Consider the following 15953-nt stretch of genomic DNA (forward strand, 5'->3'; position numbering starts at 1 on the left):
ATAAACAAAACGTAGATCAAAAATGAAGTCGAAAATGTCCTTTGAAATGTGTAATTTGTCAATATTCAAAATATGAAGTAATTTATAGTTATTTACAAGTTGATTGTTTCATATGTAATAGATAAAACACCTTATACACCAAAATATCTGATTTGTTATTACGTGAATATATTTTTTCATTGGACCGGTGGAGGTTATGAAATGAGAACATCTTTTTAATTTATTATTTTTTTCCGAAAGCCTATTGAAGGGTTATGAAATATTAAATAAAGTTGAAGTATTACGTAAACATGTCGAGAATACTACACAATCGTATGAGGTGAGTGGTGGTATTAACCTTCGTTTCTGACCTATGACTTCGTAATACCTATCATCCTAGTACTATTCCCTCTCTGGCAGGCATTATAAGGTTTTCCTTAGGGTTTAGAAGTGTACGCCGGCTTGTGTTCGCCCTGTATTCGGCGTGTTATCAAACGTTTCGGTGTTTTGTAACATGTTATGAGAGTCGACCTTGAAACCTGCTGACCTAAAACTTACATGCCAAGTTGTGTATATTGATTTACGCAGAATACGCAGATTTCTAGCAGTGTTTTCAAGTTTAAAATATAAAGCATGTTCCAAGAATATGTTGTGTGTGGTCAATGTGTTCTTATTAGAAATGAAACTTGTAATTTTCACTAGTACATATCTTTTACAATCATTCTTAAATATTTTAAACAAACAATTGCAAAACTAATAATAAATTTGGTAATACTACATACTGGAAACAGCACTTGTGTTATTTGCTACCTCCAAAAATGTACAGATTACTGAGCAATTAATTATTTAATTCATTCTTAAATATTCACATCACATTCTTAAAACAATAGAAGTATGTCTCTTGGGGCTATTTAGCCATACAGTACCACTAGCACAGAACATAGACTCACCTCAATGACTAATTGAATAAACTTAATTGCTTAAAATTAAGTAATTATCAAGTGTTAATAACTATGATTATCTTCGCTCCACAGGTCAGCATTTAAAAAATCAACACAATGGACTATTGTAGACAAACGAGCGGTTGCATTTTCAATATGGACAGGCCGCAGTGTACTTCTCCACAAGCCTATAGACACGAGTCATGTGCAACGGAGGAAATACGGCATGTTGGTGGCACGAGCTGTCAGGGGCATGTTGAAGATACGGTATCTAGTGCTTGGAGGCGCACTGGGTGGTGGTATGACTTTGAATAAGGTTTGTAAAATGACTTATGTAATAGACTTTATGAAAGTATATTTACGAAAGAAATATCCAAGGAGGATATGAATGGGGCCATTAGTAGGGGGCACCCTTAATGGTCATACAGAGACCAGATTGGCAGTATATTAAAGAAGGACCAAATTAAAAATAATCTTAACTGCCCAGCATGCATGAAAAGACAGATGACTAGTGATGAAGCTAAAGAGAAATAAGATTTGTAGGAATTGGCGTTACATTGTCGTTTACATTGGCGTGAAGTTATGTATGATGACACTCTAGGATTTGGAACTCTTTGGTTAAAAAAAACTAAAATATGTTGTTCCTTTCTAAATAGACTTTAGTTAAGTAGACCAAGGATCAATCATTACTTAATATATCCACAATGAAAAAACCTTTGACTTATCTGAAAATCATCAATTTGATAAAATGTGCAATATCATTATTACAATAATATAGCTTAGTAATAACCAATTGGACTGATGTTATTACTCAAAATTCTTGCATATGACATTATGAATAAAGTATTGTAAATTCGTTTATCAAGCTCATAAACTCAAATTTAAATTCCAGAAATATGCAGAATGGAAGGATGGTCTACCGGACATGGGCTGGCTGAACGACCTGCTTCCAGACAATGAGCAATGGGATCAGTTCACCACCACACTCATCAACGCCAAGTCTAAGATCGGAGACAACCTTCAGATTTTTTCCTTTAGATTGGTGAGTTATGCAAATTGTAACTATATGATGTAGGAAATAGGGATGTTATTTGTTATTTGTCACATCAGAGAGTTGTCAATAAGGTCACATCTTCGTTTTAGCAATTGTTTTTTTTTTGTTGTCACACTTTTTTGACCATCGAAATATGTATTTTAGTATTTTTGTTCACTATAAATTATAATGAATGTAGAATTAATGTAATGTGATACACAAACTTAAATTATCACCTACGTGCACAGTAAACTTGCTTTTATTTAAAGACTGACAAAGTAATTTAATGGCTTCTATGAACCTCTTTATGTGTTAGGGTCGATGCATATCAGACGGAAAGTGTGTCGCGTATTATCGGTCGCGTAACGCCAGAAAAATACTTGACCGTTCACACTCAACCGATGATACGCTCGACGTACGTATTTTACGTCAGATATGAACCAATCCTAAACTATGCAATTGCTTAGCCTTTAAGTAAAGGATTTGTGATTGTTATTTGTTAGTTTAGTAATTGTTATTTTTGAGCCATCTCATTCGTAGGCAGGAGGTATATTAATGGATACTACATAGGTTTAACTCTATAGTACTAGTATTGTTTGATATTTGATAATAGAATATAGACAAATAACAGTGCTACAAATCGGATACAGTCAATAACCTGTCCATTGCTAAATCTAGCTAATGGGAATAGAATTTTAATTGTTGCATTGCTTTAGCCCCGTACAAACATTATTAAAATTCTATCCCTAGTAGCCAAGTCTACCAGCATATAGATGGGTTATTGAGACTGACCATTCCTTTATCTTTCTGCCTAGTGTAACTGTCTAAATTGTTCTTGTAATTGTTGTAAATTATTAAAGGCTACATTGCAGCTATCTTTCTAATCATAATGCAGCAATATAGTGCAGATTGTCAAACATATTTTGATAGTTAATATTACAGTGAAATGAATTACACGAATTCCTTATTCTTTACTAAATAAGTAATAGTGAATATATAAACACTGGATATTCTACATGTTGAAAGTGGCACTGATGTGACAGAAGTTCAGGTTGGTCATAACCATTTTATAAGTGTATCATAAAGCCTTAAGAATATAGCTCATACTAATAAGAAAAGAGCCTACCTATCCGGCAACGCACTTGTGGATGTCCATGGACGGCGCTGATTGCTTACCATCAGGTGATTCGTCAGCTCATTTGCTCGTATACCATGAAAACGTTCATTATACTGAGACATCCATTAAACCATAGTAAATGCCCTTCATGGTGCCAGTAGAAGTGTTAGTTAGAGCAGTGACGGCAGTACAGGGTTGGCTATCGCTAGGTGTCCCACTGACGCTGTCGGTGCACATAGATCCGCGGCTGCGGGAGGCGGGGCTTGCGCGGGCGCACGAGCTCCGTGATTGGCTGCAGCAACGCTATGAAGACGCCGTCGCCGCCGCCGCTGTCAATAACTCCGCTGGTATCGGTATGTTTGTGCTATTATAGCCTTTATTGTTACTGTGCTTGTGGTTCTATTTTCTGTGCTTTTTAATAATTCTTCTTTTGTGTTATGCTATTTTCGGTTTTATTTGTGGTGTGTTCAAGGTTCAGTTTCACTTTGTGTGTGATTTTTTATTGATTAGTTTGACTTAAGTTCAGTTTTTGTGATTGTTGTGCATGCATTTGTGTAATAAAGTAATAGGTTTTTACTTATATATTATAATTTACTTAAATCTTCAGTTTTAATTTTCGTTGCATGTGTTATAAATCTGTTTAATCAAGTTAACAATCTTTTTCTTAGACAATAAACTTTATAGATGTCAAAATAAAGGTTTATTCTTGAGGCACGGCTGAAATTAATAACCGATCTTGATCCAAAATCTCTGACACAGAAGCTCCATTCAACTAATATCAAAATTCAGTCATAATCAATTTTGGATTGACAGCGATTAGTAATTTCAGTCATTTGGGGCTATTAATCTTCTGGAAATCTTCCAAAAATCATGTTATTAAATGAACGTTTAATATTTATTCAGCAGAAGAACCACAGAGGATCGTGAACAACTTACAGAGTCGGCCCGCTCCATCTGTGAAGACTGGCGGTGGTGGCGACGATGCTACTGCCTACGGTAAGCGTTTACTATTTATATTTCTAATATTTAGATGTTTCTTTATTGTTTAGGGAACAGAGAGTAAAGTCCCCTAAGAAAAGGAGGATCCTCCTGCCGTGTTTTCTGCCCAACTGTTGTTCGTTGGGATTTTCTATCCATGTTTATTCGCACGTAAACTTCACATGTACGATGCAGGATATTTATGATGTCATTCGTTGATTTGCTCGTCGATTGTTCAGTTCGGCAGAATTGTAATACATTATAGTGAAATATGTTAAGTATTTAGGTTACAGTTTACTCTCGTAAATGGTCATGGGCTCTCTCTAGCTTGAAACTAGTCGAGCAACCCTCGTCGAACAGTTGATTGTTGTTTTAACGAGCACATATTCTTTAAATACTTGTATGACCAGATACATACATGAATGTAATGGAAGCTAATGGAAGCTAGCAAAGAATCTAAGTATCTAAGTAGATCTGAAGCTAAGGATCTAAGTAGATAATCTAATCAAATATTAGTCTTATGGCCATAAGACAGAAGGTTCAAATTTGATCACCTGTTTCTTTCTATCCCTCCAGAGAAGCGAGTCCACGTGCTCCAAGAAGAAGTCCTGGCGTTACAAGCGAGGTACCAGCGCGAGCTGCAGCGACTGGAGCAGGAGAACCGGGAGCTCCGGCAGCAGAACATGTTGCTCCGGCAGGGCAGGCAGCCGGCGCCCAGGAAGATCAAGGTAAGCTTTTGGAGATCTTAGGCTCATTGTCATCATCTTCATATCAGCCACAAGACGTCCAATGACTTCTAGAAGACCATATTATACCTTTTTCTTAAAATGAGGATCTGCAACAATACGGTCTGATCGGTTCCGTCTTTGTCTAGTATGTAAAATATAACTTATGCTGAAGACTTTTAGTTCAAATATTGTATCATATAAAATATTTTACCAATCAGAGATGAAACCTGAAATGTGATACCTTACTCCGTAGATATGGTTTAAAGGGAATGTAGAGAATTGGAGAAACTAGAATTCATTTTTTACGCCGTTTTCTTGTTATTTGTTGCCAACTATGTCGAATTAGCCCAGTTTTTGTTTGTCATCAATACCCGACCTGAATACCCAAAAGCTTAAGAACATTTACCATAAAACTAAAAAGCCCTATATCCTAATTCCCAGCGGTCCCTAATCGACATGTACTCGGCGGTGCTGGACGAGCTGTCTGGGTGGGAGGCGGGCGAGACGGACCGCCTGCCGCGGGTCGTGGTCGTGGGCGACCAGTCCGCCGGGAAGACCTCCGTGCTCGAGATGATCGCGCAGGCACGGATATTCCCCAGGGGGGCCGGGGAGATGTGTACGAGGTAATTGTGCCACTTATTTTTGTATAAGATCTGCCAAGTAGACACTGTCAGTAGCTCATGATTCTGATGATTTTGTGTTACATAGTAGGTACAATTTCTCCTTCTCGGTATTTATGTTACTTTATCATTCATCACCGTCTATTACTATTAAATAGACCGTGACAGTCCACTGCTGGACTCTTATAAATAAGACGACTTACCGTGATCTCCGGCAATTTGGCATGGGGCAAGCGGGTCGGAAATCGTAGTTAAAAAGTTTCAAGATCATTCAGTCAAATGTAGTAGCATACTACTACAGTATATAGTATACAGAATATATAGTGTATTCAAACCAGTGATGGTGGTTGGCAACCACAATATTTTTAACCGACATTCTTAAAAAGGAAGAGGTTCTCAATTTGTTACATAATTAAAAAAAACTTTTTTCGTTGGTTGTTTTCCACAAATTCTGGAAGATTTAAGAGTATAACTTGTTATGATTTTAGGATATATATTTTGTATCTAAATGCAACACCATAATATTCACATAATTAAGAAGTATAACGGTGTACTCTTCTTTGTCCCCAGGGCTCCAGTGAAGGTGACTTTGTCGGAAGGTCCGTACCACGTCGCGCAGTTCCGAGACTCGGCGCGGGAGTTCGACCTCAACAAGGAGTCCGACTTAGCTGATTTAAGGAAGTGAGTCACAAGTTCTTGAATTAATATATCTACTATTTGGTTTGTACCGTCTGTATGTCTGTACTGTCTATTGTAACTTGTCTTTTTAATATGCATCCATACATAGTTTAACAGAACATTGAATAATATACACTGTATTATATTGTTTTTTAATGTAATATGTTACTAGAGAGGTAGAGATGCGCATGCGCAACAGTGTCCGCGGCGGTCGCACGGTGTCCACCGACGTCATCTCCATGTCCGTCAAGGGGCCCGGACTGCATCGGATGGTACTGGTAGACCTGCCTGGAGTCATATCTGTAAGTATCAGCATTTACTCTTATTAAGTTCCACAAATACTTTGCCGAACACAATAATCAAGACTCATAATCAACTCAATAACCGACTTGACTTTTTTGACGTTTAATGGGAGCGATTCCCGCACGGAGCAACTCTTTGTGTGATCCACAAATTGTTGTTTCGGGTCTGGGTGTCATGTGTATTTTTGTAAATGCACCCACGACACAGGAGGAAATCCTAATGTGGCGAAACGCTTTTTTTTTTAATGAGTAAAGTATTGCTGATCATTCACCCCCTATTATATGGGACTTGTAACACAAATAGTAATAAGTGGGTGTACATTGTACAGCGGCATTTCGTGCCGTAATGTACACCTCTGCCTACTCCTTCGGGGATAAAAGGCGTGACATTGCACTAACCTATGTTTATTTATCTATCTCTACAGACGCAAACAGTGGACATGGCGTCAGACACTCGCGACGCCATCAAGCAGATGACCAAGCAGTACATGGACAACCCCAACGCTATCATATTGTGCATACAGGTTAGTAGTTATCTAATTTGGGAGAGTAACCTAGGAAATTCTAGGAAAAGGGTGTTATTATAGTATGTGAGATCCTTCGGCGCTGCTGGGCCATCTCGACTCGGAGTGATACCACGGCCTCACTGAAAACCGATTGAAATAACGCTAGTGTTGTGTTTCGTTATGTGAGTGAGGTTACCGGAGACCCAATTACCCCCCTTCCCAATCTTCCCATTCTCCGATTCCCCAAAAACCCTTAATCCTAACCCCCAAAAGACCGACAACGCACTTGTAACGCCTCTGGTGTTTCGGGTGTCCATGGGCGACGGCTATTGCTTACCATCAGTTGATCCATCAGATGAATACAAAATTATGTGCGTAACGTTCACTATGTGTCCGAACTAATATATTTTCCCTATACCTAGGACGGGTCAGTGGACGCGGAGCGCAGCAACGTGACGGACCTGGTGTCGTCGTGTGACCCGTCCGGGAAGAGGACCATCTTCGTGCTCACCAAGGTCGACCTCGCCGAGGAGAACCTCGCCAACCCTAACAGAGTGAGTGTCAGCATTGTTAATTAATAAATCTAAGAATTATTTAATATTTAATAAACAAATTTAAAAAATCCTAAAAAAAGTAAACCGCCTTCAAAAATTAAAGTGTGGACCCCAATTTTTGTTTCGGACATAGGAGGTTTTAGGTGTATTCGGGTAATATATCTAAAACTATCCAGCCAAACACGAGATAATCACGCACAAACATACATACATTTACTCTAATTTGATAAAAGTTTATATCAAAAATCAAGACCGATCAAGAGATTAAGATTGGTTATTTAAATCTGAAGAAATAAATTATATTTTCTACAATCTGCTTTCACCCACCAGATCCGTCGCATCCTGGAAGGCAAGTTGTTCCCGATGAAGGCGCTGGGCTACTACGCCGTGGTGACGGGCCGCTCGCGCAAGGACGACTCCATACAGAGCATCCGCGAGTACGAGGAGCGGTTCTTCCGATCCTCCAAGCTGTTCAAGTGAGTTATTTATACTATTTTCTAAATTTTTAATAACCCTTTAACCGCCAAGTTAAATATCAACCTCTTTATAATATTTCAAACGCAATTACCATGCCCCTAGCACGCGGCTATAAAACAAATCAAATATATCTACACTAAATAAGGAGGAGGGGTTAATTATAAAGTGGTTTATATCAATTAATTTACCGTACCATTAAGGTACTTTTGAACGTAACGTGAGTAAGGATTTTGGCACGACTAGTCAAAATCAAGCTCTTGTATTCAGTTGTTGCGTTTGTTAATATTCTGCTAATGACGTCAAATTACTGCACTAGTAACGGAGATGAGTCAAGTCCAAATCTAGTTACGACTGTGCATTGCGCACGCTATTCAGCAGTACCTTTAGTACGGAGTTTGCTTTACGTTTAAAGTAATCGAAACGCACCTAACGCTCTCTGCGTTCGGTGCTCTGATTGGTTGGTTTATTCAATTGATTTTACTTACTACTGCTGGCGACTTCTCACAGAAGATCGATACGAAACGACTTCATGAATATGCAATACATATTAATTTGTATCAGCTGTAACAAACAATATTACTAATGCAATAGACCACAACTTATATATTTTAGACAGTAATATTTGATTTTTTTTTTGTTTTGAAAGGATCACTCGTAGTTCAGCACGCTAAGGCTGTTGACTACTTAACCGGAGTATAGTAATATTTGACTTAAAACATGAATGTAATCATAACATCCCCCGTCCATTCCCCAGAGACGGTCTGGTGACGGCGTCGCAGGTGACGACGCGCAACCTGTCGCTGGCGGTGGCGGACTGCTTCTGGCGCATGGTCCGCGCCTCCGTCGAGCAGCAGGCCGACGCCTTCAAGGCCATGCGCTTCAACCTCGAGACCGAGTGGAAGAACACCTTCCCCAGGTACGTGCACAGAAACCAGTTTATTTATTTATTTATTTAATCAAGAAACAAAAGTATGCGAACCGTGTGAGAGGCTCTGGCTGTAAAAGCAGGAGTAGGAACGGGGTGGTTGATTTTCTCCCCTTAAAAACCGCAACTAATTCATTTATTGTTTCTTCACAAACGACAAATACACAGAGTGAACTAATATGAAATATAAACTTAGCTTACGCTACTATATTGATACATCTTCTGCATATGCTTTGCCGTTACAAAAGCTCAATAAATATGTTAATAAGTGTTTGTTATATTGTACGTTATATACACTATATATTTTTTATAAGTTTTGAATAGTTTTTAGGTGACTTATGACAATTTTAGAATACTTTTTAATTCAGGCATCTGTATTAATTATGGTTTATGAGACTTCTCCATAGTATTAGTATGGTCTGGGAGTTTAGTATTGTATACTACAGTTGCAGCCATGGCCCTATAATGCACGTTGTATGCCTGTAGACAGCGCGAGTTGGACCGCGACGAGTTGTTCGAGCGCGCCCGCGCGGAGCTGCTGGACCAGTCGGCCGAGCTGTCGGCCGTGGCGCCGCCCGCCTGGGAGGCCCGCCTCACCAGGGCACTCTGGGCCGCCGCCGCTGAGAAGGTCTTCGCTCATATATATCTACCCGCCGCCGCCAACGCTATGGGGGATGTTGGTATGTACTATCATATAAAAATGTTATAACCAAAGGTTGTTTTAAAACTAAAACTATACTTAAAATAAAAAGATAGTCTAAAGATGCCAGTCGTAGTTCTAATAGGAATAAGAATGTATTGTTTGTTTAATAAAGGAACAAGGCAACTTCAATCAATACTCATTACAAATGAAAAAAAATACTAATCAAGATGGGTAGTTTTCTTTCTGTCTTTCTGGATTTTATTTGCACTTACAGATTTACATAAATAAAAATAAACTTTATTACAACAGACAATTAAATACAACTAGGCGAACTCCATTTCGCCACTTTTCCCTGTTTTCCTACATTTCTTTTTGAATTTTCTTTGCTATAAAGACTTGCCTCTTGCCTCACGGAGTCCGAAACCTTTCCAACGAATGCAAAACGTCGAAATCGGTTCGTGCGTTTTAGAGTTATAGCGTCAGGAAGGAAAACCCGACTTATTTTTATATTTATAAAATATACTAAATCAAACATAGCATTTACCTAGCATCAATATTCTAGCCACATTACCAGTGCCGCGACCGGTAAAGGTCTGCAACGCGGAAGCAACAAGCGCGCAAACGATATGGCTGGACCCTTACGATTACGACGCCAGTGAGATACCACCCTTATGTAGTGTTGCCACTGTCAATAATTACACACACTCGTAGTATTGCCATCGTTAAATTATGTTGAGTCGAAGTGTTGTCATGTACATTAAAAAAAGGACATTAGATTAGATAAATTATTTCATGAAAGTTAGTTATTAAAGTTTACGTTATTGTAATTTGAAATTCATACATTGAATCATGGTGTTGGTCTAAAATACTCGATTTTACATCAGCATTATAACTAATTTCTTCATTTTTATACTTTTTAAATGTCCCATCCCAATGGTAAAGTCTTTTAAACTTTCAAATGGACAAACATTTTAGTTTTTCAGACCAATATAACAAAGTCGATTTTTGAGAAACGATTTCATTGTAAATTGAATAGTATTGTGAACCGGATACAAAAAGTAACCTATGGAGTTTCTTGCTCGTTCTTCTCCATAGGAATCTACACTTTGAAACAAGCAAATAGTTTTACTAAAGGACTGACCGACAGACAGACATTGTTAATATTATTATATTTTCTTTGACATTCAAAAGTGCCCCCGGTATATTTGAAAGAAATAATTTTGACTTTTAATTTTGACATTAACCAACTTTATAATACAACTAAAATTAACAATATCTATTCTAGACAAATTCAACACAGCCGTGGACATAAAACTACGCGAGTGGGCGGAGTCTGAGTTACCTAACGCGTCGATAAGGGCGGGGCGAGAGGCGCTGAGGGAGGAGTTTACAGAACTCATGAATAGAGCACAGGACTCCGATCCTGTATATGAACCCGTTAAGAAAGAGGCCGTTGAAGAGGCTCTCAGGAGGCATCAGTGGGAGGATAGGGCGCAGGATGTGAGTATTTTTGTATTCTTATGGCAATCCAACAACTCGTTCACAATTCATTTTTAGGGTTCCGTAGCCAAATGGCAAAAAACGGAACCCTTATAGATTCGTCATGTCTGTCTGTCTGTCCGTCTGTCCGTCCGTCCGTCCGTCCGTCCGTCCGTCCGTCCGTCCGTATGTCACAGCCATTTATTTCCGAAACTGTTGGGCCTACATAGTTGAAACTTTGTAGGATGATGTATTTCGGTAACCGCTATTCGAATTTTGAATAAAAATCAATAAATTTAAAAATTAAAGGGGGGCACTCCATACATGGAACTGATTCAAAAAAAATTTTTTTCTTCTAACATATCCGTGATGGGTGTCTATGGATAGGTCTTTAAAAAAGACATTAAGGTTTCTAAAACCATTTTTCGTCAAAATCAATCGTTTGAAAGTTAGACGCTTCCAAAGTGGAAAAATGAGTGTCCCCCCCCCTCTAACTTTTAAAATAAGAGAGTGAGAAAACTTTAAAAAATGTATGCTGTAGATTTTAATAGAAACTAACAACGAAAATTGGTTTGAACCAGATATCATTATTAGTTTTTAAGAAATAAAACATAATCAAAAACCGCAAATATAACTTTGTCGTTCATACAAACACTATGTAAAACCAACTTATATTATGTCATCTACTTGCTGTTACGGAACCCTTCATGTGCGAGTCCGACTCGCACTTGTTTTAAATCATTGTAACAGATCTTATTATCCAGAGTGAACTTATCACTTACAGGTGTGCACAGCACTTACATGTTCCAAGTTTACAAGTCAAATTATGATAGGTATAAAAGATATAAAGCAAAGTCAAAAAATAAATTTATGTGTGTAGTCAAAAATTTAAATCAATAATGAAAATAGAGAGACACCTTATTAAAATGATCAAAAGCAATACTCTCTCTATATGAATAGTGTATTAGTGGATATTTACCGGGTAAGGGAGTATACAAGGAGATGGGTCACCTGATGATAAGTAATCAACGTCGCTTATGGACAACCACAACACAAGAAAAGTTACACGTAGAAGTGAAATGTTAGCGTTTTTTAAGTGTGGGAGAGACAAGCATCAGAACAAATAGGCCGGCTCGACCGGAGTGATACTACGGTCTCACAGAAAACCGACGTGAAACAACGATTGCGTTGTGTTTCGTGTGAGTGAGGTTACCGGTGGCTCAATTACACCCCTTCCCAATCCCTCGTACCCCAACAATCCTTTAATTCCTAAAGGTAGGCAACGCACTTGTAACGCCTCTGGTGTTTCGTGTGTCCATGGGCACCGACATCAAGATTAAGTATCACTGAAGCAAAAAAAGTACCCTTAACTGACGAGCATGCATGAAAAGACTGATGACTGTTGATGAAGCGAAAGAAGTGTGTAAGAACCGTGGCAATTGGCGTTCCATTGTCTCTGCCTACCCCCATGGGAGACAGGCGTGAGGTTATGTATGTATGAAACATTTTAGAGTGAGTGAGTTTCAGGAATCAAAGCATTGTATGTAATTTCTGATCAATAAAATTATTCTTATTCTTATTTTGTTGTTTGTCCTCTGCAGGTGCTCCGCGTCCTCCAGCTGAACGCGTTGCAGGACCGCTGCGTGTCCTCCCGCGGGGACTGGGACGCCGCCGTCTCGCTCATGGACTCCGCCGTCAAGGACAAACTCGACCTCACGCACCAGGATCTTAAGGAACTCACTGGTACGTTTTTTTTTTTTTTTGAGGGGGGAAAATCATCTAATGACTTCTCTCGCCTTGGGGCAGGGTGAGAGGGAGTGTCAGACTCTTACTGACTAAAAACCACCCCGTTCCTTCTCCTGCTTTTCGAACCGGAGCCCCGGTAAACCCGCTAGGTAGTCTCGTTCAGGGCGGGAGAAGTCATTGTAATTGATTTAAGGGGGGAAACCCCCTTAAAAAAAATCTTAGTTATGTAATGTTTTGTAAACCACGACTCAATAGAAAATTCTACTGCGACTAGACCACAGTAACTTAACATGAATTTGAAAAAACTTTAAAATTCATCAAACACGCGAACCAAAAACTTTTTCAAAATAAAAATCTATCTAACGATTTAACTCTTCTACTCCTCAGGTCCAGGTCTAAAAGACCGCTGGTTATACTGGCAGTCTACCACAGAAGAGCAGAGCCGCCGCAACGAAGTACGAGCAGAGCTGGAGAGGCTGGGTGTGGCACGCCCAGTCCTGGCTTACGACGAGGTCGTCGCCGTCAGGGACAACTTGAGGAGGAAGGGCATCGAAGTCGACAACGATTACATAAGAGAGACTTGGAAACCTGTTTATTTGAAGTATGTAGTCTAATCTCCAATCTCCAAATAAACAATCCCCAGATTCCCAATACTTAAGTCCCCAATATTCAATCCTGAAATACCCAATCCCCTTAATCGCATCCCCCAAAAGCGTCCTGCACCCAGTAGCGTCCAATTTCATTCATTTATTTCAGAAATTTGTGAACTACTGTTATCTATAGTATTGTATTTCTGATTTATTTTCTCTAAAGCACTTCTCATCATGAGCATCAATTGCGGGTGGGAGGGCGGTGTTGCACACCGCATGTTAAAAATACACATATAAGCGGCATTAAAACTAAAAAATCTACTGTATTTTTAGTGCGCTGTAGTTTCATCTGATGTTATAATATAATATGTGTATTAATACCTTTATTAAGTTCTTCAATCAACATATCAACGTGTATATATCGTAATAATTACATAATGATAAACATGTACTATGTATTGTTTCCAGGAACTTCCTACAGCGCGCACAAACGAGAGCCCGGGACTGTCGGAAGAGTTTCTACTTGTATAGTCAACAAAATGGAAACGGGGTCAGTAGAGATATCTTTATACTATATCGTCATCATCGTTATTATCCATTTATTATTTTATTTGTTCACTGCTAGACATAGGCTTCCAAAACATCCTATCACTGAGCGCGATCAGTTCTTCGCATCCAACCACTGCCAGCCACATGACTGAAGTATTATTTTCTAAAGAATTCGCATATTTGTCTAATATTCGCTGTCAAATACACCGGGTATGTAATAACCTACTTATTACATACCGGGTGTATTTGACAGCCCTCCACAAAAACGCAGGGTCAATTAGCTCTGATTCTGAATCATATCCCACCGGAAATGTTCCCCATTGCAGAAGGAGTGCTGCGAGGTGGTGATGTTCTGGCGCGTGCAGCAGACGCTGCGCACCACGGCCAACGCGCTGCGACAGCAGATCGGGAACCGGGAGGCTGCCAGGCTCGATAGGGAGCTCAGGGAGGTGCTCGACGAGGTACGATACTCACAACTTTACTAGGGAACCAACTGTCGCCCGAAACTATTAGAGCTTTTCTCCAATAAACTGAGTAACTATTATTTTTTTTTTTATTGTAACTTTCGTGAGACATACTTAATTAATTATTATATTATCGGCTTACTCACGTTATGTTTTGACGAGGAACTCGACTAGTTTCAAACCATGCTAGAGGCTTATATTCATGAGCAGCATTTTGCGACACACGACGCGGCGTTTGTTGAGTAGCAGCGTGACAATAGTCGACTTCCTCGTCAAAACATTACGTGAGTAAGCCGATAACATAATAATTAATTTAATATGTCTCACGAAAGTTACAATAAAATCAAGAATTTTTTTATTATTTTTTTTTAATTTATTGTTACATCAGGTAACGAAGGCCCATATTATTACAATAATACTATACTAAAACATATAAAATACTATAAATACATAATAATGCTATTAATTATTGAGGTCAAAAACTACTAGGTTCGAGTGCGCACGCTGCTCGTGATGAAGAGTCCCTCTGTTACTCGAAACTAGTAGAGCTTTTCTCCAGATATAACCTGAGCAAACCATTATTTTTAGTTAATTTAGTATATCTCACAAAAGTTATTAAGTACAAAAATACGTCTAGAAAAATTTCTATTCCTTCTTTAAACACTGGTAATAGATTTCTAACTCCTCTGGTGTTGCGGGTGTCCATTGGAACATTGATTGCTTATCTCGTGAATGGTAAATCGTGATTATAAAAAATTTAATTAAAAATTTTAAAAAACCCCCGACATAAAAACTTAATTTCCCTTTAAAAAGTAAAAAATAATATAATAAACCTAATCTTAAAGTACCTAAGAATGTACTAATAATTCTAAAAAAATACGTCGCGTTGGGGGGACCGCTCCTAATTATTTCTTACTTCTCTACGATTTTTTCATAAGTATCACATGCTTGGTGTTAACATTAAAGTAAATTGATGTTTAAGTACTTAACTATAACGCAGAAAATAGAAATATAGCGGCGCGGGCGGCGGATTGCAGTTCGTATTCATGCGGTCCCCCCCAACGTGACGTATTATATATGGGCGGTGAAAGTAATATTACGTTACTTTCACCGCCCATAACTTTAAAACGGCTCAACCGATTTTCATCAAACATGTCTAAAAACACTCGCACATAAGTCCCCTTTAATACGAAAAAAACTAAATTGAAATCACTGCATCCGTTCGGGAGTTATGATGCCACAGACAGACAGACAGACAGACACGTCAAACTTATAACACCCCTCTTTTTGCGTCGGGGGCTAAAAAGGTTATGTTACATTTTCCAGATGGCAGCAGATCCTGAACTGAAAAAGAAACTTTTATCCGGCAGAAGAGTAGAACTAGCAGAAGAATTGAGTAAGTTTATCTTACAAAACTTCACTATTTCATTTATTTACTAGATTGATGAGACTCCTTTGAAATATTTCATTTATCCTCGCTTTAGTTTGAAATTATAGTAATTTAAGTACATATTTATTTATTACTAAATTACTAAATAATAATAAGAACTATGACATTAATATCCTCGTTTATAACTACACAAAAATATTATTCCATAAATTAATATTAATAATTGCTAGCTCGTTAGTCCACTAATCACAAAA

General features: G+C 38.5%; 1 protein-coding gene across 4 annotated transcripts in view; it reads left to right on the forward strand.

The window, feature by feature from the left end:
- LOC118276643 (dynamin-like 120 kDa protein, mitochondrial) overlaps window positions 1-15953 on the forward strand; it is an 18537-nt gene continuing 2584 nt past the window's right edge. Inside the window, exons 1-20 of one of the 4 annotated variants that reach the window (XM_050699929.1) lie at window positions 1-319; window positions 1014-1236; window positions 1813-1947; window positions 3279-3423; window positions 3974-4066; window positions 4625-4776; window positions 5218-5399; window positions 5967-6077; window positions 6247-6376; window positions 6802-6900; window positions 7305-7436; window positions 7767-7912; window positions 8668-8829; window positions 9325-9518; window positions 10767-10981; window positions 12562-12703; window positions 13094-13307; window positions 13765-13846; window positions 14172-14306; window positions 15636-15705. In XM_050699929.1, coding sequence (XP_050555886.1) covers window positions 291-319; window positions 1014-1236; window positions 1813-1947; window positions 3279-3423; window positions 3974-4066; window positions 4625-4776; window positions 5218-5399; window positions 5967-6077; window positions 6247-6376; window positions 6802-6900; window positions 7305-7436; window positions 7767-7912; window positions 8668-8829; window positions 9325-9518; window positions 10767-10981; window positions 12562-12703; window positions 13094-13307; window positions 13765-13846; window positions 14172-14306; window positions 15636-15705 — 2791 coding nt within the window. In that variant the 5' untranslated portion in view covers window positions 1-290. The remainder of the gene's footprint in view (window positions 320-1013; window positions 1237-1812; window positions 1948-3278; window positions 3424-3973; window positions 4067-4624; window positions 4777-5217; window positions 5400-5966; window positions 6078-6246; window positions 6377-6801; window positions 6901-7304; window positions 7437-7766; window positions 7913-8667; window positions 8830-9324; window positions 9519-10766; window positions 10982-12561; window positions 12704-13093; window positions 13308-13764; window positions 13847-14171; window positions 14307-15635; window positions 15706-15953) is intronic. The other 3 variants (XM_050699930.1, XM_050699931.1, XM_050699932.1) reach the window with 3 other exon arrangements.

Source organism: Spodoptera frugiperda, chromosome 17 (assembly GCF_023101765.2).
Source record: "Spodoptera frugiperda isolate SF20-4 chromosome 17, AGI-APGP_CSIRO_Sfru_2.0, whole genome shotgun sequence".
NCBI lineage: Eukaryota > Metazoa > Arthropoda > Insecta > Lepidoptera > Noctuidae > Spodoptera > Spodoptera frugiperda.